The sequence below is a fragment of the Falco rusticolus genome, chromosome 4 (assembly GCF_015220075.1).
Source record: "Falco rusticolus isolate bFalRus1 chromosome 4, bFalRus1.pri, whole genome shotgun sequence".
Taxonomy (NCBI): Eukaryota; Metazoa; Chordata; class Aves; order Falconiformes; family Falconidae; genus Falco; species Falco rusticolus.
In genome coordinates this window covers 67066417-67093957 of record NC_051190.1, presented here as the reverse complement: position 1 = coordinate 67093957, position 27541 = coordinate 67066417, and the positions used below count along the sequence as shown (strand labels likewise).

Genomic DNA, 27541 nt, shown 5'->3' with positions numbered 1-27541 from the left:
GAATAGATACTTTCTGCATTCTTCTTTTATATAATTCATAACATTGGTTTTAAATGGATCTCCCTTTTGCAAAGTATACTTTTTCTGTTCATTCTTGGTTTGGACTCCCCCAGGTAGGGCCAGTCTTGATCTTCAACATAGAAAACCATGAATTCTCTTATTTCTTGCATTTAAAAAAGACAAAACCCCAGACAACAAAGCAGCATGCTAACAGACGAATCTCAGTTGTGCTCTTGTGATGTAAAGAGGACACTGCTTGGACTGGAAAATTGTAGGGTACAAAATGGAATGCTGCCTAGATATGGGCCCTTCCTTAGCTTGAACGGGTGCTGCAAAAGCAGCGGAGCGCATGTGCATACCCTCAAAAAATGTGTTGTTGTGCTAGAAATAAACATTTCATCATCCATTCTAGCCAAAAGTTGGGGAAAAGTAATCCCTGTTTCTGACTGTTCTTGCATCATGTCTGTAACTCCTTCTCAGACTTAAAAACAGATATTTAAAAAAATAGGCAGTCTTTATTCTAAACTGCATACAGTTTAGAAAAAATAAAGACAATTCACTGCAATATTAAGTAATTAATGTGTAATTACTCTTGGGTAAAACTTAACTCTCAACCCTCTTCAGCAGAAATAAATATTCATCTGACTTAATCTGGGGTGGATATTTTAGCCCTTTCCTGAAACCTTGCAAAATCGTCAGCATCCTGGATAGAAGTGTAGAGGCAGGAAATGGAGAAGCTATTGCAGTACAGGTTATTTGTTGAGAACAACTGTTGCAGGGGAATTTTTCTCATCTGTCTTCTGAACCAGCTGGGTTTTGCTTATTTCCCTTCTCAAATAACATTTCTCTTAAAACCCTGGTGTACGAGATTTTTCTGATACCCTTTTTTTTTTTTTACCCGTTATGTGATTATTTCTCCTTTACCTTTACCTTCATCACTCGTCTGTATGTTGGTGTCATCCTGAGGGTCTCTTCTTAGCAGAACTATGTGTTTTTTTCCACGTGCATGAAAACATTTTGATCGAAGTTGGGATGAATGAGATCACTGCATGGCTGTTTTCTGTTTAGAAATTTTTTTTCAGTTAACTAGTTTGCAGCCTGTAAGCTGCACTGGTATTTTTATATTGCTCAAAAAAACCTCAGAATGTCATCTGAGATTAAGTCAAATATATTAAAGAAATCAGAGGTAACTGTGTTAACATATTTAATCATAATTGATCTCATCAAACTTACCATTTTGATTAAACCTATTTTCCATAATGCCATGCAGAATGGCATTAATTACACTCCTGTGCTTTGATTCTTCATTGATTGTCTTACAGCAGTCTTTCCATGAGTGTCTGGAACAACACACAGCTTGTATGACCTGTACTTAAATGCTTTAGTTTTACTTCTTCTAAATATTGTCCTCATCTGAGCTTTTATCAGTCCTATGCATTTTCCCATTTTCAAAGGTTTAAAATTTTTTTTTAAATTCACTGCTCATGTTTGGGGCATCTCCTATTCTACTCATTTCACATTGTTGGATGCCAGTTCTTCTGATCCTTCTTCTGTTTCACTTCATTTTAGGAATTTATTGTTTGTCTGAAAAAAGAGATATCAATGAACACACAGAAGTATTTTTCATAATAAATTGGGATATTTCGTTGAATTTAACCACCTTTTTTCTTTAATGGAAAAAAAATGCATTGGAGCTGTTGTCTTCCTAAGCTTTTATTTATTCTTGATACATCAATTCTTGTTTTTATTGGGGTCTTTAGCTCCCCTTATCAAAATGTCACAGTTGTGTATTTGAGATTTATTCCTCTTTGAGATATATCTACTTTTTTTTTTCAAACTGGAAGTAAAATTTGCAATTAAAAGCTTGTTGAGTTTTACCTTTCTTGCCATGTTTTCTCACAACTGGAATGTGCCTTGACCAACTCATTCCTCCATAAATGCTGCCATTTGATATTTGCAAAAGCTTTCTAAACTACTCCCAATTACCAGGTGTATTTTTCGTGAAATTTCTTTTGATAATTGCATTGGCTTATGTTAGTTTTCCAGCTATAGAAACTTATTCTTTCTTTTAATGATCACAGATACTTTTGTTTTTCATCAGTATTGTTATGGCAAATTAAAGGGGTTAGAGATTGCTTGATGTCAATTCAGTTTATCATTTTTTTAGTTCATTTGTTCATTAACAGACAAAGCTGTGAGTATTCATGTGTTAGGAAGAGATCTAATATGGAATTGCTCCAAGTTTTGTAACATATACATCCAGTCTGATTTATTTTTTTTTTTGGTAGGAACTCCAAAGATGTTTTGCCCAATAGATCAGGTTGAAATCTTCCATTTTAAAAAATACTTGTTTCTGCTGTTAGACAGCTACTCTCTTTTGTCCTTTGACACAGCTCCAGAATTACTCATGATCTTTCTTAAAATTTATGTGTAGTGATTAACACACAAGCTTTCCAGGTCTGTGTTTTCAGAATTTCCAGTAGCTCTGCAGACTCAGAAGCTTCAGGTATTCACTGGAGACAAAATTCAAAATTAAGCCCCTTGTCACTTAAAAAAACCAAAACCGACCAACCAACCAAAACATATGAAAGAATCCATATGATTCCACTTCTTCCTCCCTGTTTGTTACTTCCCCTCATATTGTAATGGAAGTCTGCATCCTCACTAAATTAAAAGTTTTTGTATATGAAATTTTGTTTGTGGTTTCATTAGGTATTTATTAATTTCCTGCCCAGATCTCCTTTAGTATGTTGCTGTGGGTTTTTTATTACCAGCTGTTCATCCCAGGGGTGGCCGTGCTGATGCTGGAAGGGCAGAGACTGGGGGAAGTGAACAGAGATTACTTGCAGTGTTGTTCCTTAAAGCATTCAGAGGCTTTTACAGCCAACAAAGCAATACTGAATAGATTTGCATCTTGTTATTTCTAGTGAATGTTTCATTGTTCTAGGGAAAAATCAGACGTTTTTATCTTGATTATCATGACTTGCAGTCATTGTATCTGGCTGCCCAGCTATCTTTCCTAATAACTTGACGGCAAGTGTTACTGCAGAAGGCTGCAGAGATGCATAGAACTAGGGGAAGGAGTGGAGGGCTCTCGTGTCCTAGTCCTTATACAAGCCACTTCTTGTCTTTACTGTCCTGGCTGAATAATGCTCCTGGTAAATGCTGAAAGCTATGAAATCTCTTATTTCAGTGTGTCCCCTGCAGCCACAATAGTTTTAATATAAAGTGACTGATTTATTTAGTCGATTTTAAGAAAATAATAAATAAGAATATCTGGGTTTCTATCTCTTCCTTGTCTCTTGAAAGGAGAAGAGTGTTTACTTTATGTTCACAAGTTTTTGCGTACTTCTTCATTTCTACTCTGGTTGTATGAGCTAGAGCTGTGCTAAAGCTTTAGATTTTCATGTGGTTTTTCAATTCTAGCAGCTAGGTTGTAAAGAAAAATGACAAATAGCACACAACTTCAAAGTAATTCTAGAATTGACTCCCATGCACTGAAAATACTTTTATGCTTGATTTCTATGCAGTATAATCCCTGAAATGTTGCTAGTTTTTTTAAGATAAGTGCATTGAAGCCGTATTTCTTTGGCCTGACTTAGCTCCAGCAGAGTATGTAAATTCAGTTTCTTCCCTACTTAATGTCCTGTCGTCAATCTTTTGTGTTAGGAGGGCACTAAGATAGTGCTCCTAGCTGCTTCTACTTATTCAAGCTGTTGGCTCCTAACATCTAAAGCAAGCAAGAAAAGCTGCGAGTGACCTAAAAGAAAAACAAAAATCACCAGCTGAAGTTGCAGTACTTCATTGTTATTCTCTGTGCCACCTGCAGATTTGTACACTTGAAAACATAAGCTGAAAAGTCAGTTTAGTGATCTCACTGTTGTAGCAAGTCATGCTTCAAAAGAACAAGGTCTGGAAGATTGTATCATACACAGAGTAAATGTTTTGCTTTGCTTAGAGGGATGCCATTTGCCTTGGCTGGTAGTTTCCAGAAAAGGTCAAAGAGCGTAGAACAAAACCTTATCTTCACAGTGTAGTGGGGCAGTAAGGCAATGAAGCATGTCAGGGTCACAAAGCTGTGTCTGTGACTTGACTTCAGTAGCTTGTTCTCCTGTTCTCTTCCCTCTACAGCTGGCAGTTGAAATGTTAAGCCAGTGTTCAGCTATATCCTGGTCAGCTTATCTGTTTTTAAACATCTTTCTCTCTTCCCCCCAAAAAGCAGAGAACGGCAGATAACCAGGAGAGTCAAATGACCATTGAAGAAAGGAAACACCTGATTACAGCTCGAGAAGAGGCCTGGAAATCCAAGGGTAAAGGAGCAGCCAATGATTCCACACAGTTCACTGTAGCTGGCCGAATGGTAAAAAAAGGTCAGTGATCAAACGATCCCAATATAAGTAAGCCACTGCTTATCTGTCTAGTCAAAATAAAGTCAAGCTAAAGCTATGCCGAAACAGTATCCATGTTTAGCAAGAGGAGGACTGTTTGTCTTCAACTGAATATCATGCCATGAGGCTGTTCACTCTTGCTTCTTGTGGCTGTTTGGTATTGATCTGTTTTGTTCTGCACTGTTGCACTACCATCCAGTTGTTACTGGGCTCTGCCTGACTGGTGGTAGTCCATCACTTGAACAGTTGTATGTTTTGGTTTTCCTTCTGGTACAACCCAGAGGGCACAGTTGGATTATTCTTTCTTATTTATTCTTCCTTTCAAAACCCAGGTGCACTGTCTAGGGAAAAGTTGTGAAATCTAGTTGTTGCTGTTGCTGGCACTTCCCCCACTCCTAGAATCACTGGGAATATGTAGCAAACACATGTTATTTTTATGGATGCTGTTTTGGGCAACAACTTGCAGTGTTGTGTTTGGCTGAAGAAATCACTGAACAGATTTCGGCATGGAACCAGGGAGTAGAAATGACAAGGGAGCAATGTTAACATTTTTGAGATCTCAAATTCAGTCACTGTTTCCAGATTAAATCATTCTTCTGAAGTGGACAGGAGTCTCTGAAGTCTATACATGGTAGAAATACAGCTGTTCATGCAGTGTGCCTGGGAAGATGATAGCTTTGGGAAGAAGACACCTAAACTGATCTCTTTGTGGTTATTGAATACTAAATTTTGTTTTGTGAGAAGAACTTGATTATTAAACACAACAACCATGAACCTTGACTTAAATGACAACCACCAAAAAAAAAAAAAAAATCATTGTCGGGTGAGAGCAGTGTTTCAACAGGGAGTAACTCCATTTGCAATCCAAGCCACATTCTGTTGGCAGATAAATAAATAAACGGTACTACAAATTACATCTATTAGTAACTGATTTTAGCTGCTGCTTACATTGTTGCGCTGCTAGAAATGCCTGTGGTCAGTGTTTAAAAGACCTCCTATTTTGGAGGGTCACCAAGAAAAGATGTTGTCCACAGACTGCTTTTTGAGATTTTATTATTTTTTTTTTACTATGTAGATTGGTCTTTGGAAAGTAATAGAAGGTGATAGCATTTGCTGCTCTTAATAAGAAAAGAAAGATACCTTGAAAGGATCTCTTTAGGTGCTGCAATCATTCACTGTAATCCAGTGACAGTGGCATCAATAAAAGTAGCCCAAGTATGATTTTATTCAGATGTGTGCTGGTTTTGTTGCCTAAAAGAATAAATTATCGCAGTGAGTTTTTAAGAGATGATGATGATGAGAAAGCAATGCAAAGTTAAATCTTTGATATATACATGTGCACAGAAGCTGTATTTTAATTGTTTCTTATTGCTGAAAATTTTTCAGTCTTAATTGGAAGTTGATCCTTTACTAACATCTGAAGCGGTTCTTAGGGTGGTCTTGTGGGTTAAGTCCTGGGAGAGCTGCTTAAGAGCTGTGTCCTCTCAGTTATGTCTTGATGAAGGCTTTACTAGTTGACTTAAAAACTGCTGGAATTTTGAGTCTCTTAGGTAACAGGAAAGAAGAGTGTATGTGGAAAGCTACTCAATTATATTCTAAATCTATCTTGGTGTTAGATAATTATGGCTTGCTAGGACTTGCAGTAAAGATAGCGGAGACATGGTTAGTATATATTATCCCATCACAGTATTGGTTTAATCTGATCAAAATAACAAAAGGCTTCAACTTATGTGTCTCAGTAATTACTAAGCTATGGCTAATTGGAAAATAAATACTACAGGAAAGTTTGGATGCCATTTTCCCTATTTACTGAAAGTCTAGGCAACAAGAGGTAATAGATGTAATTCCTTGCTTCAGTATGCTTCTCTACCTAATAAAAAACATGAATCTGAGAGTTCCATTTCTCCTAGTGGAGCAATGTAGATTCACATGAAAAGAACTAAACAAAAAATCATTTTATCCACTGGGTCCAGAATGAACTGCTTTATGATAGTCGCTGAGAAGGAGGGAGAAGAATACAACAAAAGGAGGGAGTAGTGCTTGATATGGTCGGGAATCCAACTTCTATTTCTACTTCCATTTCCACATGTTCTTAAAAATGCAACAGGGCCCAAGAATCACTGCTTAATCCAGAGACAGCATTCACAGGTCAGATGCATCCTACTACGTTTATTAGTAGAGACAGGTTTAAAATAATAAGGGGGGTAAGGGTCGTGGTGGTAAGGTACCAAGCAAGATCTTGGTAGTTCCCTGCTAACTGTATCTTTTTGTTCAAAACAGTTTCATGTTTTTAAAATGTGGCTTGTGGTAGAACTGGAGTCCAAAATGTAGACCAAATAAACTGCTGCTACCTTGAAAACAATCAAAATTACTGTATTCAAGAGAAAGTAGGTATCTTTTGTTAGTTTGCTTACAGACACTTGGAAACAAAGCTTTGTTCTTGTGAATGAGACATTCACAATCTGAAGCTGCTGTTTATTTAAGAAGCAGGCAGGGCAGTATACTCTGCCATACCTCATACGACAGTTGTTGAGGCTGGGGAAGTATGAGGGACTGCAGGAAGTGGCCAGGCTTGTCTGCTTTCCCTAAATAGCTTTGCCTGTCATCTTTGTTGGAAACGTAGGCTGATCTAGAACTGCATTTCCTATGTTCTGTGTTCTTTTGTAGGCCTGGCTTCTCCAAGTGCGCTAACACCAGTAGCATCACCTTTCAGTAACCGGCATAAATCTACCACTCCAGTTACAAAGCCCTTGGAAGGTAAAGAATAAAAATGGCTGAAGTATGTTCAGGCATTTTTACTTTCTATCAATTAACAAGTTTTAATTTCTGGTTTGCTTAGAAATTGAAGCCAGGCCTGATATGCAATTGGAATCAGATATGAAGCTTGACAAGTTGGAGTCATTCTTGGGAAGGCTGAATAACAAAGGTTGGTATGAGTTACCAAAGGTGGCAATGTATACACTCTCCAGCTTCAATAAATCACTTAAAGTACCTCTTAGTTAAAATACCTGCTAACACAAACTGAAGATTTCTTTCTTCAGACTGCACTGACTAATCGTGCTTTTTTGTGATTCAGTCTTTGCTAAATTTTAACAAAAAAGCCTTATGCTCAGTATTACAAATATACAATAGAATAAATTGCAAATGTCAAAGTAACTTTATTCTTTCTCTGCATGCAATGTACATGTTCTTCTTGAGAGCAGAATTTCTCAAAACCACACAGCAGTCTGAACTATATTGCCATATACAGTGAAACAGCTTTAAATGTGGTTTAATCTTATTAATATCAAGATAGGATGCTAAGCTGCTCCCAAGCACAATTCATTCATCTTCATGCTTTTTTTGAAAACGGACTCTCTGTAGCAGCTCATACAACGTCCTTGTACAGCTTGTTGGCTACCTATGAAGCTGTCTGGAGTTCTCTGGTGTTTCCATCTCATATGGCTGTCCTCCATTTGTAAGGCAAAAATCCTTTTGTAATTTGCAGAGTGTCAAATACAATAAACAAACATATTCACATTTCAGCAGAGGAGGCAGTAGCATGCAATAATGATTGTGCCGTACTCGCTAATCCGAAGTAGTGACATTTCCACTTCTAGTTCTAGTAGATCTTTTCATAGGAAGGAATGATGTGGTTGGAGGCAAGATGGGATATACAAGGCTATAAAATGCTTATATCATCCTACCAAAACAACTCATTTTTGATAGTACCGATCTTTATTCAGCCATATTTCTCAACCATTTTGCAATAAAGACTATTGCATATGAGTAGCAGTTACACTGTTTCTATCATTCTTTTCCAACAGACTTTTCTACTATCTCTCCTTCAAATTCCATCAGTTTAAAAAAAGAAACAAAAAACAAAACACCATCCCTACTCCAAAAAACCCACCCCAACAACTACCAAACAAGCCATGTTTACCTGTTCTAGAGTTAGAAATTCTAGTATGACATTTTCATGGTGTGAGGGTTTTTTTTCCTGCAGTTGCTGGGATGCAAGAGACAGTGCTGACAGTTACAGGAAAATCTGTGAAAGAGGTGATGAAGCTGGATGACGATGAAACATTTTCCAAATTTTATCGCCATGTGGATTTCCCTTCCTCCTCAGTGCCTTTGGACCTTGATGAGGACTTTGATGCTATCTTTGATCCTTATGCACCGAAGTAAGAACTTCCCCCCCCCCTCCCCCGCCACTCCCATTGTTTTATAATGCAGATAGAAGGGCAGTAGCAAAATGTACAGCTTTAAGTCATCTTGGAGGTATCTTAGTATGGGGCATGTTCATTTCTTCTACACATTTCTGAAATTACTCTTCTTCCTGAATCAAGGAACTGATCCTGATTTCGTAGCAAATGTCACCCCCAAAATCAAATCAAATCTATTGTTATTAGATGATTTTGACTAGGAAAATTAACTGATGATTATAAACACTGCTTGTTTTTCAGGTTAATATCTTCTGTAGCAGAGCACAAACGTGCAGTTAGGCCTACGCGTAGAGTCCAGTCCTCAAGAAACCCCCTGAAAATGCTGGCAGCAAGAGAAGATATTCTTCATGAATATACAGAACAAAGACTGAATGTTGCCTTCATGGAATCAAAGCGAATGAAAGTAGAAAAAAGTAGGCTAACAGGCTGATTTGTACAAGACATATCTTGCTTTTTTAATTAAAAACTAAACAAAAGAAAAAATGTAAACACAAACCCCACAACTGAAGTAATGGAACATATTGTCTGAGAGGCAATAAATTGATTGAGGTATAAGGTTGAATGTAGACTGTCTAGGTGGTCTGGAGAGAAGTGCATATGTGACTTCCTGCGGGAAACCTACCTACAGCCACCTCCTGTACATAGATTTATTTTTAGTACAGTCCCCCTGCACAGAGAATGAGAGAGAGTGCCACTGTGCCTGCAGGGCAAGGACAGGAGATCCAGGAAAGCAGATCTAATGTTATGCGGTGCGGGGAGGGAGAGCTGGCAAGAGTAGATAAACTTTTGTTCAGGTACACTGGCACAGTTTTGGGTCCTGGTTTTTTTTCAGAAACTGGAATTAGCCCTCTTGTCTCTGAAAGATTAATTTCCATAAAGCATCATTTGTTTTTTACTTCATGTTGCTTTCCCCTGACAAGCAGACAGACAACAAAAGACGTTATTGTAAAATCTATTTAAAGGTTTGTCAAGCCACTTTTACTATTTTGGGTACAAGTTTTCCTTACTACATTTGAACAAAGAGGAATCGTCTTTAAAACTTGCCTGTACTGATGAAAGCTACACTAATTATATGTGTAATACTTTGTTGACATTCAATGAGAAGCATTTCCCCAAGTTATAAATTCATAATATCCTTTGTCTTTGGTTGAGAAATAAGCAAAAATAGCCAAGAATTTAAGCTTTAAGTTTACAGTAAAACATGGCTAAGACTTTAAAATGTAAATGGCTGTTGCATTACACTGCCTGAGACAAATTTGAAGGGGATTTTAGTTAATTAGCCTTGGCTACTCTGCTGTCTTTTATCATTAATCAATTATAAGGCATTGAAGATCTACAGAGTACTTCACAAAACATTGGGTAAGACATGTTTCCTAGCGAAGCTGGTACTTTTGCCAAATAACATAATTCTGACAGACAGTTTACTCTTGGATGATACTTAGAAACTTAGGTACTATGAAACCCACAAAGATTTTGGGCTAGCAGTTAATCTGAGTTCAACCTGGTTTTGCTGTTGCTATCAAGAAGGAGAAAAACTGGAAATATTGGAAGGAAATTATTTTTTTAATGCAACAGCCAATTTTCTTCATATAATTTTGTCCTCTTCTTTTTTTTGTGTGTGTGTGTGTGTTATTTCTCCAACTTCTTTTTATGTACAAGTGTCTACAAACTCCAATTTCTCAGAAGTAGCACTTGCTGGCTTGGCAAGCAAAGAGAACTTCAGCAACGTTAGCCTGCGGAGTGTTAATCTAACAGAACAAAATTCTAATAACAGTGCTGTGCCATACAAGAAGCTAATGCTGTTGCAAATTAAAGGTATGCTGGAACTGCTTTTACTTTCTATACATAATAGGCTGATTGTAACATGAAAGAGTCACTACTAAGTTCTAGATCTCCAGCTTGAGATTTACGTCCAAAACCTAAAGGAATGAAAACTATGAGAAATGCAAAACCTTACAGATAGGTTTGCATTGTGGCCACTGGTGTGCGTGCAAGGAGGAAACAGAATATTGCAGGAATTCTAGCCATCTCCTGTGGAAATTTTTGAACTGTCCTGTTCTTCCAGTGCTCAGAGTAACTTGGAAGTGGCGTGACAGTATTCTTGCCCATTTCCCATTACATTGCATAGTAATATATCTGATTGTGCAAAATAATAGCTACTTTTTTCGCAAAGTAAAATTCTTAAAACTTTTTACTGCCTACAGAAACTGTGCTATAACTTTACTTAAGCAAATGTAAAGGATTCTAGAATTTGGCTGCTGTCTGCCATTTATTTAATTAATTTCTTTCCAGAAGGACATGAATTTGTTAAAGCAAGGACGGGAAATAATAGAAATATTAGTTGGTAGGAGGTAACATTTTTTTGTTTCCTGTGAGTAAACCCTTTTTCCACAGTAGTAGTCTTTTAATTCTTCTTTAACAGTGTGTTTCCATATATTTTGTGAAACGTGCTGGGATTGTTTGTATTTCATTCAAAACAAATTAGATCTTGGCATTTGATAACAGTAGTCAAAGGAATGTAATTAGCTTTGTTTTCTCTTTAGGAAGAAGACATGTTCAAACAAGATTAGTTGAACCAAGGGCCTCATCACTGAACAGCGGAGACTGTTTCCTGTTATTAACTCCACATTTGTGTTTCTTGTGGGTAGGCGAGTTTGCAAATGTCATAGAAAAAGCAAAGGTTAGTACTAGTTGGGGTTTTTTAGTATTTATTTTTAGAACTCTCGCAGCGTATGTCTCTGATGCAGTTGAGCCTTGGTGCCAGTTGTTTCAAAAAGTAGCATGTAACAGATAGTCAGTGACAGGTAGATATACAGAATTTCTATAAATATGTTTTAGCCTGTGCACTGAATGAAAGCTGACATAGGAGTGTGTAGGTTGTGAAGCTGCAAGAATAAAGAGGATATCCTCAGGAAACAGATTTGCACTCAAACAAAAAATAGACTGAATTGCAGGATGTCCTTTTTATTCCCATGTTCATTAAGATCAAGTCTTGTTTTAAGGCAAATGAAAGAATTAATGTATTTCTGTAACATTTTCTCTAGTGTCTGTTTATTTAGTGCAACGAATAATAACTGTTTCTGCTGCTGATTGCTCTGTGATATCCTATCTACTTTTGCCTTCTCACTGAAAAAGATATGCACAAATATTCCAAAGATTTAAGCAATCCTGTTCAGGTAACTGTTAATCTCTTAGGCTTCAGAACTTGCAACTTTAATTCAGACAAAGAGGGAACTTGGCTGTAGAGCTTCTTATATACAGACTATAGAAGAAGGAATAAATACCCATACCCATGCAGCTAAAGACTTCTGGAAGCTCCTTGGTGGACAGACAAATTACCAATGTAAGCATTCTTACAGTTACAGTATCTGATGTTTGACCATAGTAAATTAGTTAAATTAGTAAATTAGTCGGTTCTCTTTACTAAAGATAGTTGGATGTTAATTATTTTTAATTATTTTTTACAATCTTTTTTCCTTAAGTGGCTGGAAGTCCTGAAGAAGATGAAATGTATGAAGCTGCAATAATAGAAACAAATTGCATTTACCGCCTTGTAGAAGATAAACTCATTCCCGAGGATGACTACTGGGGAAAGGTGCCAAAATGTACCCTGCTCCAACCAAAAGAGGTATCGTGCCACTTACTGCTCCTGTGGTAAGTGCAGGAACATACAGCTGATAATGACTTTCAGTAACTGAAAATCCTCATGTAGAGGCTCACTGACACTGACACAGAGGTTCTCTGTGTTTCTTAAGAGCTTCTAAACACTTTGCTGTCTAGAGTGTGTTGCAGGTCTCAAGAAATTAATCGTGTTATCTTCGAAGTGAAATACTGGTTTAGGAAGTGTAAATCTTTTTGTCAATAGTGGCTCATTCCAAAGTCATGAAGTGCAAAACAGGTAGCACCTCGGAAAAACAAAACAAAATACAAACCTGTTTTCCCTTTCGAGCATTTTTATTTCTAGCCTTAGCACTTTTCCCTTTTGAACAACCATTTCACCCATCTAAGTAGGAATGGGAGCAGATTTCCAAAATAAAGACATGATGCATTTTCTTGGAAGTATTCAAGTTGCTGCCTGTTTGCTGAGCCAGTTACCCACACTGTATATTCTGTCAGCCTTCCCAAGCTGCAGGATGAAGCATAGGTCTAAATGTCAGTGAAAGCTGCTGTAACTGGACAGCAATCAGTCCTGCAACAAAAGCAGGTTTTTAGTAACAAGAGCTCTCTAATCTGCTAGTGACTTAGCTACCACCAAAAGATAGACCTCATAGCATTCCCTGTACTTGCTTCCAGTTATCCTCAACCACTGGACATCACAGAGCGCACCGCTACCCTGGCCTTACTTGCGTTGCAGTGCTAGTTGTTAATGCCACTGCAGAAACTTCGATATTTGGAGGAGTTTGTGTTAAACGCGCTGTCAGCTTGCAGCACTAGAAAACTGGAGGATCAGGGTACCACCTAACCTAATAGTAGATTATTTATTTGGTTTGGTTTGGTTTTTAGGTGCTGGTGTTTGATTTTGGCAGTGAAGTATATGTATGGCATGGAAAGGAAGTTACTTTGGCACAAAGAAAGGTGGCATTCCAGCTGGCAAAACACTTGTGGAATGGCACCTTTGACTACTCCAATTGTGACATAAATCCTCTGGACCCAGGGGAATGCAATCCCCTCATACCCAGGTATTAAAACTCGAGTTTAGTCTCACTGCAGATACTTAGTTTTCTTGTCCTTATTTCACATTGTTTAATTTGATTCTGTTTTTTTTTATTCCCTTGTACAGGAAGGGACAAGGACGCCCAGACTGGGCTGTGTTTGGCAGACTCACAGAACATAATGAGACCATACTGTTCAAAGAAAAATTTCTTGATTGGACAGAGCTGAAGAAACACAATGAGAAGAATTCTAGTGAATCCCTTCACCAGAAGGTGCATATAATAAGCATGCTAGATATTTCAAACTAGATGACCTAGCTGGGATGGAAGCCAGGGATGCTTGTTCTCAAGGATCCAGAGCACTTTCTTTATCTTGCAGGCCTTGACCTAGGGATCAGAATATCACCACCTACAGTGAACCCACATAGTTGCTTTATGTTAGTGCCAAGCAACTCAATGAATACTGCCAAGGTGGCTTTGACAGAGCATCAAATGATGACAAGATATTAAAGTAATGAAATATGCAGTTTGACTGGAACTGTGGGGTAAGAGGAAAAAAGCTATGCTCAAAGAAATCTCTTCTGTGTTTTTTGACAGGAAGAATCCAGATCTGACTCTAAACCGTATGATGTCATGCTAATGGTAGCTGTGCCCCCAACGACTGTAGGCACAGTCTTGGATGGAATGAATATTGGCCGGGGCTATGGACTTGTAGAAGGAGAAGATGGGAGGCAGTTTGAGATTATCACGGCATCTGTGGATGTCTGGCACATCCTGGAATTTGATTATAGTAGACTGCCTAAGCAAAGCATAGGGCAGTTCCACGAAGGGGACACATATGTGGTGAAGTGGAAGTACATGGTGAGCACTACAGGTTAGTGAACAATTCCATTTCATCCTGCTGAAACAAGGTGAAGTGCAGCTAAAACTGCTGCTGTACATGGTGAGATCCAGACCTAAACTTCCTTAGATGTAAAAATGTTTTAAAGATTAGGAATGCTAATTTAGCCTTCCCAGGCCATTAGGAAGTAGAGCTTCTTCCTTTATTTTGTTTAGAAGAAGGCATTAAAAAAAAAGCTGTACTTATTTTTCATACATCAAATGTAATACTGTCCATCTCTGCTTTTACTCAACAGTGGTGTTGTACACGTTCACAGGACAGCTCATTAAGCCAGAATTCTGCCCACAGCTTAACACCAAAATAACTAGGCAGATGGACTAATGTCTTGCAAGAGAGGTAGGCTTAGCAACAGGGAAAGCCTGTGCTGGGTAATGGAGAACAGTAACAATGACAGGAAAAGCCCTTGCCAACTCACTGCCCTTGCTGTCCTTTTAGCTGTTTCTGGAAACTGTTTGCTATGGGTTTCAGTCTCAAGTGGAAAACTTTAGCAGTGTTCTGACAAAGAGCCTGGGAGCAGCATGTAAATGTTGAGAATCAGTCAGCTCAGTATGCTCGCTGGAACTATCCCTTCTGGCACTGAAATAAGGATAGGTGGTTTTTGTGGTAAGTAAAATAGAAATAGTTTAAAAATGATTGTTCCAAATAGGAAAATATTAAAATTGGTTGAAAGCAGTATAACAACTATGCAGCTTCAGGCTTTTAGCCAAAAACTGTAGGTAGGTCTTATTCAGGACTGTTAAGTTCAGATACTGGGAAATCCAAGAAAAATACAAAAGCTTCTGAGTCTTGGGAGAAGTGGATAAACACTAATACTGAACTGTAAACAGACTCCTAATTCAAATAAATGACATTATATTCTGTCACTCCAAAACAGAGTAGGAGGTGGTACTTTTATGGACTGAATGTACAAATAAAAGTGAAAACCATAAATTTTAGAAGTGCATAGTGGTTTGAATATTCTCAACTTAAAAAGACCAGGATGCTTTCTCTCAAATATTTCAGTTGGATGCTGCTCAGCTCCGCTGAAATCAAGGCAGCAATTTTAATATTTTATTTAAGAATCTGGTTTAAAGCTTTTTTAATCTTTGATTTAATTATATCTGTTTATTCAGTATTCACTAGAAAGAGTAAAATATTCCATAACTGGTTGTATTGTTGAACTTCAGTTGCTGTAAACATTATTTGCTTAACATAACAACTAAATAATGATATTTCAAGAAAAGAAGTTTTCTCCTATCCCACTTTCCAGACCAACATGAAATACTGAGTTAATTAAAAAAAAAAAAAATAAAGCTTACCTAATCCTAACTTTTTATGACTGCAAAGTACTGCTTTGGTGTTCTGCTGTTCTTGTAGTTTTCCTTTCTAGTATCACTTTACCACGAAATATTTTTCTTTTATGCCTGTAGCTTTCTCAACTGTTGCTGTTTCCAGTATTGCTCAGCAGCCAGCTACTCTCCTGCTGCCAAAGAACAGCGTAATGTGGAAAATGAGCCATAATGCACTCTTCTGGTGACATGACTGGACATACCATTTCACATGCAAATTGGCTCAAGTGATGTCAGTTATTTTTCTCCAGATAGTACCAGTTCTTTCTACATCTCTTTCTCTGGCCAACACAGGCATCTCTGCCTGTGGGCTTAACTCCACCAGTTGAGACAATGCCAGCTTTGCTCAGGGACGCACTGGCTTGGCGGCCTAATGTTCCTCCAATTGGACATTTTATCTTTCCTGTTCTGGACGGGATAGAGCTGAGCTGGCAGATAAGATAAAACCATGTGTTGTTTAAACCTATAGCCAGAGTACTTTCTTCAGCATGTGCTTTCTGTTTTTTTCAGTTGGAAGCAGGCAAAAAGGAGAGCAACAAGTAAGGGCTGTCGGAAAAGAGAAATGCGTTTATTTCTTTTGGCAAGGAAGACACTCCACAGTGAGTGAGAAAGGGACATCGGCACTGATGACAGTGGAACTTGATGAAGAGAGAGGAGCACAGGTGAGCTTCCTGCAGACCTAGGTGGCAGACCGGGTAAGACTTGCCTGCCCAAGTAGCCACTAACTGTCAATGCAGATTATCTTTTTTGCTTCCTGTCTTTCTGTAAAGGTGTTCTTGCCTTTACAGATAGCCAGGTCTCAGAATTACTTTTGGCTTTATTCCAAATTTCCTTTATGGATTGTCATTCCCAAATCCCACTTCTAAAGATGGTATTTCTCAGAATGGCTGAGGAGGATGTTTTCTCTCCTCTCCCTGCAGGAGCAGGTGAAGCACAGTTACACAAATTTGTGCCTTCACTTCAAGTGCATGTTGAGATAACAGGACTGTCTTGTAGTGCTGAGAACAGGAGAAGCACTTTCTGCCAGGCCAAGATATGAAAATACATTTGAAATTTTCGATGTATTTATTCTGTAATTACATAGTAGATTGTTTTGCAGAGATTCTAGCAACTGCAGATTCAGCTAGTCTGAAGCTCAGAGGACAGGCTAGCTTGCTTTGTGTTTTGGCAGTTAGTCTTTGCTGTGACTTGACTGTTAACAGCATACAAGATGCGAGGTTTAAAGTTAGTTTCTGTACCTTGATAATGCTGTACTTAGTTTTTTAACAGCAGCATAGACGTGACCAGTAGTACAGAAGTTCATAGAGGAGATAGGTAAATACACTTAATCCAGAGGGTGGGATACTGTGCAGCATAGCTCATTTAGCAATGGCTATATCGGTTTCATAATCAAAATGCAAAGTTGAATGAGCAAAGAACATGCATGTTGTCATATAAATCCATTTTACAACAAATTTTAAACTTACTTCAGTTCCTACATTATCTCCATAAATTTCAGAGAACATCAGGCAAGATGGCCCAGTCCTGTAAAAAAATCAGATAATGGTTAGTTTAAATTAATTTAAATTAAAATTTATTTGGTATTCCAAATCCTCTGAAACTCTTGATTGTTGGATTCCAGCTAGAGGTTTCTTTTTAATATGCACGTCACATATGAAATCTATTGCATGTTGATATATATGGTAATTTAAACAATAGTCAGCAGTTGTATAGTAGAAGGAAAGCCATCTTCATGGGTAGCCATAACTATGTAATTTTTAATAATCCATAAAGACTAGTTTTTCTGAGTCTGTATACTTGCTGCACTTTTTTAATGAAGAGGGGTGCTTTCAATTTCCAGGTACAAGTGCTTCAAGGGAAAGAACCACCATGCTTCCTGCAGTGCTTCCAAGGAGGGATGATTGTGCATGCTGGAAGAAGGGAAGAGGAAGAAGAAAACGCACAAAGTAAATTACTGTTAGTTAAGAGCTTCTGCCCCCAGATCCTTTTTTACCTATTGTGAAGGGCTTTGATTCAGTCTCAACTACTGTATTCTGTAGAAAAGATAAACTAATGCCATGAAACCCATGAGACAGCTTTGCAGTGCTTTGTTTCAAGGTAGTTTGTTTCTTCTTTGAGCATAGAATGGATTTTGTCACTCTAGAGCAAACTGACTTCATTGTATTGGTATGCATTTAAATTCTTCTAGTTGTTTTTTAGTTAAGTGTCCATTTGCTTTAAAATATGTTCCTTTTTGTGTAGTCAGGGCAAAAGAGTATTTTTAAGAGCAGTTCTCCTGCTCCAAGGAGAACTCTTAAGCTTTTGTTACCCATTCATTACTTTTTGCAACATATTCCTTGAATGCTGCAGTTGAGGTAGGAGAATTTCAATGCAATAGACATGTTCCAGTTCGCATCTGAATGTGACCTCCCGTGCCTAACGTGCTCAGGGGAAGAGGAGCTGAATAGTAGGACTGCTGTATTAGTTTCCCTCTTTTTCCTCTATGAAACAGAGCAGAAACTTGACTCTTCTGCTCTGTTAAGCTCTTCAGCTCTTAATACTTGTACTTTTGTAGCAGGGTTTCAGAAAACATCTTTTCTACAACATGGTTTCTCAAGTATTGTTAGCCAAACCTGTTAGCTAGTTCATTCTGTGACAATATAGGGATGCGATGTGTGAAATTCATCCAGTATGAGAACAGCTGCTCCAGAGCAGAGGTCTTGAATTTTCAATCCCATGTGACTGTATAATACTGCTGCACTGTTCCTGTCTGCTCCAGGTGACTGGAGGCTATATTGCGTGCGAGGAGAAGTTCCCAATGAAGGAAACTTACTTGAAGTAGCATGTCACTGCAGCAGCCTGCGTTCCCGGACATCCATGATTGTCCTCAATATAAATAAAGCTCTTATCTACCTGTGGCATGGCTGCAAAGCACAATCTCACACCAAGGATGTAGGAAGAACAGCAGCCAATAAAATAAAAGAACAGTGAGTGTCTGACCTATGTTTTGGAGATGTTTATACAGGCTACCAATTTACTTAAAATAGTCTGCCTCAAACGAAAGTTGATATAAATAAAGCTGTCCTCTGAGTACAACTGCAGCATGTGCATGCTTGGTAAGGAGGAGGAATGATGGGTAGTTGATTTGGTGGAGTGGGGAAAACACATGTTCTGTAATCACTTTCACTTAAGGTCAAACACACTTATTCTTCCTACTGTAATAATTACAGTTGCAAAAAAACCTGTCTCTTTCCATTTGGAGGGAGATGCTCAATATCTGAATAGCAAACTAAATCCCAGTTGATAGGAGGATTAGAATCAAGCCTTGTGAATAAGAAAGAGGAAATGAATTCGGGAAAGCATGTGAGGAGGACAGCAGTAGTTACAAAAACAGGCAGTGAGAATCCCTACTGAGAGCTCATGTGAGCATCTCCTCCGCTCTGGGAATGTGATCAGTAATGATACAAGAATGGTTGCTGAAATTCCGTATCTTGCTTATTGATGGTTTTTACCATCATTTTCCAAAAGCCTATGTTGACATGAATTGTGCAGCAAGCCTATAGAGTGCTTTTGGGTTCTAATAATGCAAGTGGCCAGCAGGTTTGTGTCAGCTGTGTTTGGGGCAGGAAAGCTGGGTTCACTCTCTTTCTTTGTTTTGTAGATGTCCACTGGAGGCAGGGCTGCACAGCAGCAGCAAGGTGACGATTCATGAATGTGATGAAGGGTCAGAGCCCTTGGGATTCTGGGACGCATTGGGAAGGAGAGATCGGAAGGCCTATGATTGCATGTTGCAAGGTAGATCTGCATTCCTGGATTTGGCACTCACATTTTAGTTTACTGGTCTATTGTATTGTGAGATTTAATGTAAAGCTTTTGAAGAACTGCTTGGTAGTTGAGATGATCCCTTCAGAGGGATGTTTCAAAAAACCTGCTAAGTAATACTGTTCTACAGGGAAAGTGCTGGAAAACCAAGCATTTCATTTTGTTCTTTTCCCATTCTGCAGTCCCTCTGTATTCATGCAGTGCAGAGCCACAGTTAATGCTGTAACCAATACACATTGCTTCTCTTCTGAAGGGATTTAGGAGGCAGTTCTGCACACATTCTTGTCCAGTCTTTGCTTTCAAACTGCCAACAAAGGTAGCAGGGGAATTGATTTACCAAGTGGAAAATTTGTCAGCCAAAAAGTAAACTCTGAGCTGGGCTTGCTTCATTTAAGCTGCAAAACAGCCAGTTACGAAATGGTGGATACTAACTAGCCATCATCGGATTCAAACTGATGGCAGCCAGCCTTTTAGCTCAAGTTCTTCACAGCTGTTGCTAGTCCCCCAAGACATCTGGGTGTCTTTCTTGATTTTTCAAAACCCACAAAATTTACGGTCACTCTAAAAGTTGATATTTTTTTTTATATTTTTTTTTTACATGAATCTCTGGCACTTACTGTTGGAAATCTTCTTAACCTTTGTTCTTTAAAGATCCTGGAAAGTTTAATTTCACCCCCCGCCTGTTCAGCCTCAGTAGTTCATCAGGAGAGTTCTCAGCCACTGAGTACATTTACCCTTCAAGAGACCCTGCTGTCATCAATTCAATGCCGTTCTTGCAAGAGGATCTTTACACTGCCCCACAGCCAGGTATATGCTTTAAAATACTTAAGTAACAGGAAAACAGATAACTGTCCTGCATTGGGCAGCGATTCAGTAACTGTGATCACTTTTAACTTGATTTATCACAGGAAAAGGTGTGTATGTGATGCATGTACAGCATTAAGCAGTAACAGTAATTTTTCTGTGGTAAAGATCCTGAGAACTAATTAAACATACTTGTATCGCAGAAGTTTGCTATAAAAATACATTGTTTATATCAGAAAATCCGAGTTTAGCTGAGGTTCAGCTGGATGAATAACAAAAGGGGCTGGTAAGCTTTGAAATGATCCTGTCCTGATGCTGACAAGCATCTAAGACTGGGGTTGTTTAGGGGATTCCGAGAACCAGTAAATGGCTGATGATAAATTTGATATTTTTTGGCTGTGTAGCACTGTTTCTTGTTGATAATCACCATGAAGTGTACCTGTGGCAAGGCTGGTGGCCTGTGGAAAATAAAATCGCTGGATCAGCTCGAATCAGATGGGCTACAGACAGGAAATGCGCCATGGAGACAGTGCTCCAGTACTGCAAAGGTAACAGACTGCTGTGTCTGGCTGGTCTGATGTCATGTGTGTGTCATGTATGAAGTGTGTCATACCTTTCCACACCATACTGTCCCTAGCTGAAAGGTACTCAGGTGCTCCCCCAACATTATCGATAAACATCAGTGTATTTGAAGATGCGTTCTCAACTCTTTTCTTAGCAAGCAGTTTGTCTAGTAGTGGCATTGTTCCCAAATTGCCAAGACATTCTGCTAACTCAGTTCTCAGGAAGGGCTTTATTTCTCTTCTGTGCCCCCACTGTGGGACAATAGTTCAGACATCAGATCTCTAAAAGTGAATTCTGAGAACACAGCCTCTTAAACCTGAATGCTTTGTGTCTAGCTCCTTGTACATTTCTTAAGCTTTTGTATGTCAAAAGACTGAATGAAGATAGAGTTTGCTGATGTAACTAGGTTTTGATTTAGTGGGGGAGGTGGAAAGACTATAAAGATCAAGAACAAGTCTCACATGGAAACAGGTGGCTGTTGGAAATACTGGAAATACAGCCTCAGCTCTGTGCTCATTGGTACAAGACAGAGTTACTGCCACTCAGCGTGCAGTGGTTCAAGCTGCAATTGATGATCATGTAGCAGTACACTGACTAGTTTATTTTCTGCACTAGTAGAGTTTCCTTGAGACACCATAGTGCTTTCCTCTCACTTCATCTAAGGTTATGTGAGGCTGGGAACAGAACTTGCATCTTGTGATGGGGGATGAATAAAGAAAGATGTGGGGTAACATCTAGGAGGGGCATAAGAAACAGCCATGTTCTGTTAACTCAAAGCAGTTTCCCACTGTGAATAAGTCACTAGGGCATAACTGGTGCAAGCTATGTCCTCTTGCAAGGAAAGCCTGATTGCTTATAGACCTTGAGACCTCATAATGCGACTGATTTCTTTTGTAGCAAATAAACTTTAAAATTTGTGATACAGCTGGTAGTAAGTGTCATCTTCCTCCATAGACATTTGTATATTTGAAGAGGGAAGGCGGTATCCTTGATGGATTCCACCCTTATAAGGATAAGCCAGTCTTTCATTCCCAATCTGCAGGTCGAATAGGAGTAGGAGCAAGTGTTGTGTTTCTGCTCAGTTGTCTTGTGTCATCACTGAGGGGAGGTGGTAACACCCAACAGGAGACAACTGAAAACTGGTTCTGAAGACACTGAAACATGACCTTTATTGGGCTGCATGATTGCTCTGCATGGTTCATCCTGTGGTGTCCCTGGCACTGCCATGACAAACAGCAGCAGCATTTGTTTAAGAATGGGGGTGCTAAAGACAGGGAAGCAATTGGAAGAGTCTTTGGCAGTGACTGCTGAATTCCTTAAGAAGAGGCCAGTTACTTGTTCTTCAGCACCCCCACCCCTGTTTTTTGCAAGTCAGAAGGAGTGATAAAATGCATTTCTTTGAAATCATTTCATACAATGTGCTTCACAGCAGAAGTGAATGTCAGCATAGAGGAACAAAGCCCCGTGCAATGAAGTGCCCAGAGTTGCTCAGCAGGCTAGTGAGAGAGACGAATGTAAGATCCTGGTCTCAGTGTTTCTGGTGCAATGCTGTAATCTTCTGGTAATGAAAATCATGTTTTCTGGCCCCAGCAGAGATAGAATCAGATACACATGCTGAGGTTTGGATACTTTTCCATGTTTCTTGAACTTCATCAAGTTTGATGATGGGGAAAAGGGATTAATACCTTCTGCACTGGATAGGGTTTGCTGCATCAGAGTTTGATGCACAGCAGAAAGCTCTTCAGTGACTCCTCAGGGGTCTGAAGTGTAGCATATGTATCATAGAACAAGTATTTTGCTGGGTGCTCACTTCTTTACCTCTGGCCGTGATTTTGCAGCAATTTGGCTTTTATCCTCTTTGCCATGGGGTAGTTCTCTAGAGCTTTGGGCTGTGTGGTTGGATAGATACAGAGCAAGTGTGTTACTGTTAAAGACTGATTCTACTTGTAATGTTTCTATGTTAAGGCTGATGTGAACTTCTGTAGCAGTTTTTGACTGTTCAAAGACCATGCGTTCTGGTGGTCGATCACTTTCACAATATGGTATTCTGTCAGTCACTTCAAAATTTCATTGCATCAAGCTGTGAGGGCTGACTACCTTTTATGTGTTGTTACTTACCAAGGTGAAGAAATTTAATTTCAAGAGATATCAAACACTGCTGCAATATTTTGACTACCAGAATATAGTTAAGTGATCAGACGCATTAAAAGGCCTTTCGATTATTTTCTCTTTCCATTTCTTTCCACATCTGTGTCTCCCCTGCCCCCAACCCCCCCACCCCCCCAACCACCCCCTTTTTTTTTTTTTCCTTTTCCTGGCTTGCAGTGTTTTTCTACATGATGATATGAAGAGATTGATTAGCAACTCTGGATATCCCTTGAATATACCTAGCAGTTCTCCTTGTGCATAAACCTTATTACTTGTCAACATGTCTTGAAAGTTTTCTGTGGTTTTATCTGCTAAATCAGCAGTTTGGAAAGCTGAGCTGCAGACCACTAGAGAGGGAGAAGAAATCTAGTTTGCCCTTAAGTGATTCTTAGTGAGGAGATCAGCTTGTGCTGAGGGCAGAGTTCATGCAGTAAATATGTTTATCCAGTTACACGCAAATTTATCCTACCTATGCTGGAACACTAGCACATGCCACTTCCTTTTATTTCTTGGCTGAATTACTGAGAGTGGAGCAGCGCAACTAGAGCAGATTCACGCATTTTTTTTAATGCAAAGTCTTTAAGTGCATGTTGAATCACTCCACAGAGCTTGTATCTGTGGTATTCAGAGTTTCATGTGAACATACTGTCTCTAATCAGTTTGCTCCCAGCACCTGATGTAAAGCCAAACATGTAATGTCCAGGTTTTGCAGACCTAATGGAACAACTATGTCCAGCCAGGCTCTCTGCATTCAGCACAGGCGTTGCATCAGTCCCTGGGGTGCTCCTTGGCAATGGGGAGGAGGGGGCTGTGTTCTTTTAGTCCCTCCCTCCTGACAGCCCATGCTCATCAAGTGCAGGTAGGGACTACAGTAAAAACCAGGGTCTTCTGTGATAGATTTACACTCTCTGGAGGAAATCTTATAATGTAGGGAATAACAGAATTTTGCAAGAGACAGTTTTTAGGGAAGCTACAGCCCTCAGAAGTGAGGTGGTGTCATGCTGCTCTGTTACTTTGACCTGATTCTGGACTTCGCAACATCTTCAGCTTTTCCATTGCCTATCTGGAAGAAAGATTTGATTAGACTGACTTGTTTGAATCCAAGTGAGATGAAGGTACAACATTTTTCTGAATGACAGCTCCTCCCAGTCCCTGACTGTGTGTCTACCTCTTTCTAATAATATTTGGAGTTTATTAGTGGTTTTGAATCCTTGGGGAATGAAATCATTCAGTCAGTAGTTTTTTCACCAGTACTTGGCATAATGACTTTAATGACTTAATTTGATGTGGCATCACTCCTAGGCAGTGTTATGTCCATGTCCTATATAGCGTGCACAGATACATGTGTTAAAGCAGCAGGACTGTCTTTGAAAATCATCAGTAGTTACCACCCAGCTGTTGCAGTACCTCTGTGACTTTCAGATCCCATTCCTTTGAATTTAATAACAAAGGATTGTGTTAGACCTCAGTATCCCAAGTTAAGAGCAGTTTAAAAAATCTCACTTAAACCTCTAAGCTTAAGCTGTATTTGCTGCTGGCAGGACATTTCTGCTGAGCATACCAGAAGTTTTCATTTACCTGAATCTGGCTAATTTCAGACCATCAAACTCTGCTTACTCTATTCTAATTCTGTTTTTGTAAGATAAGAAATACATTGGGTTAGGAAGTAACTGTGAGGAATTTTCAGCATACATGGGTTGATCTTTATGGTCAGATAGAGTAAAAGGCAGATTTAAGAATACTGGAAAACATGTTAAAAGGTGCCATACTACATAAAAAAACCCACCAAAACTGGTGAAACTTATTCCTACTTTTGTCTTAAATTACTTCAGCTTTCCAGGAGAGAATCATTTATACATACTTCCAAGGCAGCTTTGAACAGCGGGTGACATTGCAAAATATGGTACCATTTGTAATTTCTCTCTCTTTTTATTTTGACCGGTTTTAGGAAAAAAATGTAAAGAAGCCCCCCAAATCCTATCTAATTCATGCTGGCCTAGAGCCTCTGACCTTCACTAATATGTTCCCAAGTTGGGAACACAGGGAAGACATCGCAGAGATCACAGAAATGGTAAATCTTTTCATGGCACAGACTGTTTCCTGTTGCTAATGGATGTGTCTTGTGTGGTCGTTAACATTGCTTGTTCGTGCTGTCAAGCCCCAAAATCCAGAGTTATGAACTTCCAAAGTGCAGTTCAGGAGTGTGCACAGGAAAAAAATAACAACACAGCTAAATTCTGACTGGGAGTGTGGATATCAGAGGAACTCCTGGTTGTTCTTTCCTGTAACTTCTTATATTCTTTCTTGTTAAAAACGGGAGCAAAGTGTTATCTGAACCATCTCTTGGAAAGAGATGTGCTAGAGTTTAGCAGAACAACTCTTTCAACCATGTGAAATGGGCAGCAATATGCAGTTCTGGTCTGTCCTCCAGACTCAAAGTGCAGAGGAGCAAAATGCCCCGCAGAGGATCAGCTGGCTCCAAGAGCTCCAGCATTGACTTCCCCACCTGGGAAGCAGAGTCACAGCCGATTTACATGTGACTGCTTTAAAAGCCTTCAGTCAAGGGGCATCTCAAGGTGCATGACATGCTGTGTTTTGTCTTTTGCAGCCGTCCTTAGTGGAAAATGATGGCTTTGTGACTAAACACAGAAGTCAACCTTAAACTGAGATTTTGAGTATGGGGTGTCCTGCTTAGTGCACACCCCTTTTTTGTTTTCTTTTCAGCTGTGAAATTGTTGTAGGGCAGTGTTGTTTACCTATATGCCAACCTGGATGTATAGCTTTGTGCTCTGTGGGCCATGCAGTGCGAGTTGATCCCATGCCATCTTCAGACTGCAGTGGGAGCAGTTGGTGATTTCAGCATTGTGATCCTGTTCTCGGTTTTCCTTCTCTCCTTACAGGATGCTGATGTTTCTAACCAAATAATCCTTGTGGAGGACGTGCTGGCCAAGCTGTGTAAAACAGTGTATCCGTTAGCGGATCTTTTAGCTAGGCCTCTACCTGAGGGAGTTGATCCTCTGAAGCTTGAAATTTATCTTTCAGATGAGGACTTTGAGGTAAGGAGAGAATAGGTGCGCTGTTACTCTGTGCATGTGTGTCTAATCATGCTGTGAAGTCATTTGACAGTTTTGCTACTTACAAGTGTTTTTATTAACGGTGTATCTTCTCATTTTAAAATGCAGGTTGCATTAGAGATGACGAGAGAAGAATACAATGCCTGCCATCTTGGAAGCAGGTTAATCTGAAGAAGGCAAAAGGACTCTTCTAAGTTGGTGTTTATGGAGTGAGACTAAAGGGATATCAGTTTTCACTTCCTCTGCCCTTTAGAAGAATTGTTCCCACATTTACAGAACAAATAGAAATAATCTGAAGTTATTAGTGACTACCTATCCGGAAGTGTGTAATAATATAAAAGGCCAAGAGAACTCTTTGGAAATGGAATTCAACTTGACTCTTAAAGGTAATGTGTTTAAGCTCTGCTCTCCTATGCCTTAAACAGTAGTTTCCTAAGCTGCTGCAGGTGTCCTTTGGCTATATACAATACTTCCCATTTTTGGTTTCGAAGAAGTTCTCTTTGTAAAGTGTTATTTTGTTAGTTTGTGGATTACAAAGAATTTATATTTATATAAACACATAGAACAAGTATGTATTTAACAATGCAATATATATTCACTTTCAAGACTTTCATTTCAAAACTACAGAAAAGTAGCTGGATGGCAGTTGCTTGTACTGAATTAGCTATACCACCAATATGTATCTCCTACGCATTCTGAAAACTTTCTCTTTGCAATAGTTAATGAATTGTTCTCAGTGCTGCTTCAGGTGCTAACTGAACAAAGCGTTTGTATTTATAGCTGGATTTCTTGAGAAACTATGCGAATCAACCTTTATACTTTATTATCCAAAAATGTATAGTGCCTTGTTTTTTGTGTACAGTTTATATACAAAAAAAAAAAGATTGGTCTGCATTTTGAAGATGGCTTAGAATTGTCTCTTATGTTACTTTTATAACAGTAGAAATAAAAACATCTCAGTTTCTAATACTTGTTGTAAACATTAAACATGTCTTTTGTGATATAAGAACTGAAAGTAAAAGCTTCTGAATAAACTCCTAGCGATGCTCTCACTTGTCATTATTTTGTACTTTAATCTGTACTAAGTCATTGGAACCTTCCCTAACGTAGTATTTTATCAAAATATTTTAACCTTCGATACCTGCGGGTGTTGTACAGTTATAATTTGAGAGGCAGATAATACAGAAAATAATCAGTGTATGAGATAAAAATAGGTTGCACAACACTTCAATGCTGAACATTGCAACAGTCACACAACTCCTGTATCCTTTGGGTTTCCCCGTTTTATAATGAAACTAAAATTATTAACTGGTTTTCAAACTCTGAAAAACTATTTTCAACCTTTGTGTAATTGGGAGTAAAACTTGAACTGAAAATGAGTATGGCATTGTGTCCACTCTTTCAATAAGCACTGCAGTCAAAATCATTTTCATTGAGCTAATTAGGACTTGAATAGAATAACCAGGTAAAAAATTACTATTGTTTGAAATGTTTTTCAGGCATCTGGCATTTCTGTTAACAACTTGTGTGGTTCCCCTCTGGTAGCCTAGTGGATTTCACATTTTCATTCCTGCCAGCATAAGTTTCCTTCTGCCCTGCAGCCATTCAGAACTCCTCCCGTTTCAGTATAAAGTGATCGCCTGCAGTGCTGCCTGTTGCCGCTCTTGTCATTCTCC

The 27541-nt window shown here is 38.9% G+C and overlaps 1 protein-coding gene across 3 annotated transcripts in view; it reads left to right on the top strand.

The window, feature by feature from the left end:
* The window catches only part of SVIL (supervillin), a 74214-nt gene extending 47290 nt beyond the window's left edge, over positions 1 to 26924 (top strand). For 2 of the 3 annotated variants that reach the window (XM_037387177.1, XM_037387176.1), the window contains exons 17-37: positions 4223 to 4370; positions 7056 to 7145; positions 7228 to 7314; positions 8374 to 8551; positions 8834 to 9006; positions 10253 to 10408; positions 11137 to 11273; positions 11789 to 11936; positions 12076 to 12221; positions 13097 to 13272; positions 13374 to 13518; positions 13843 to 14119; positions 15985 to 16136; positions 17315 to 17420; positions 18233 to 18440; positions 19115 to 19248; positions 19927 to 20082; positions 20484 to 20628; positions 24742 to 24862; positions 25692 to 25847; positions 25974 to 26924. In XM_037387177.1, coding sequence (XP_037243074.1) covers positions 4223 to 4370; positions 7056 to 7145; positions 7228 to 7314; positions 8374 to 8551; positions 8834 to 9006; positions 10253 to 10408; positions 11137 to 11273; positions 11789 to 11936; positions 12076 to 12221; positions 13097 to 13272; positions 13374 to 13518; positions 13843 to 14119; positions 15985 to 16136; positions 17315 to 17420; positions 18233 to 18440; positions 19115 to 19248; positions 19927 to 20082; positions 20484 to 20628; positions 24742 to 24862; positions 25692 to 25847; positions 25974 to 26036 — 3102 coding nt within the window. In that variant the 3' untranslated portion in view covers positions 26037 to 26924. Of the gene's footprint in view, positions 1 to 4219; positions 4371 to 7055; positions 7146 to 7227; positions 7315 to 8373; positions 8552 to 8833; positions 9007 to 10252; positions 10409 to 11136; positions 11274 to 11788; positions 11937 to 12075; positions 12222 to 13096; positions 13273 to 13373; positions 13519 to 13842; positions 14120 to 15984; positions 16137 to 17314; positions 17421 to 18232; positions 18441 to 19114; positions 19249 to 19926; positions 20083 to 20483; positions 20629 to 24741; positions 24863 to 25691; positions 25848 to 25973 lie in introns of those variants that run through there. The other variant, XR_005104145.1, reaches the window with a different exon arrangement.
* The last annotated feature ends 617 nt before the right edge of the window (positions 26925 to 27541 follow it).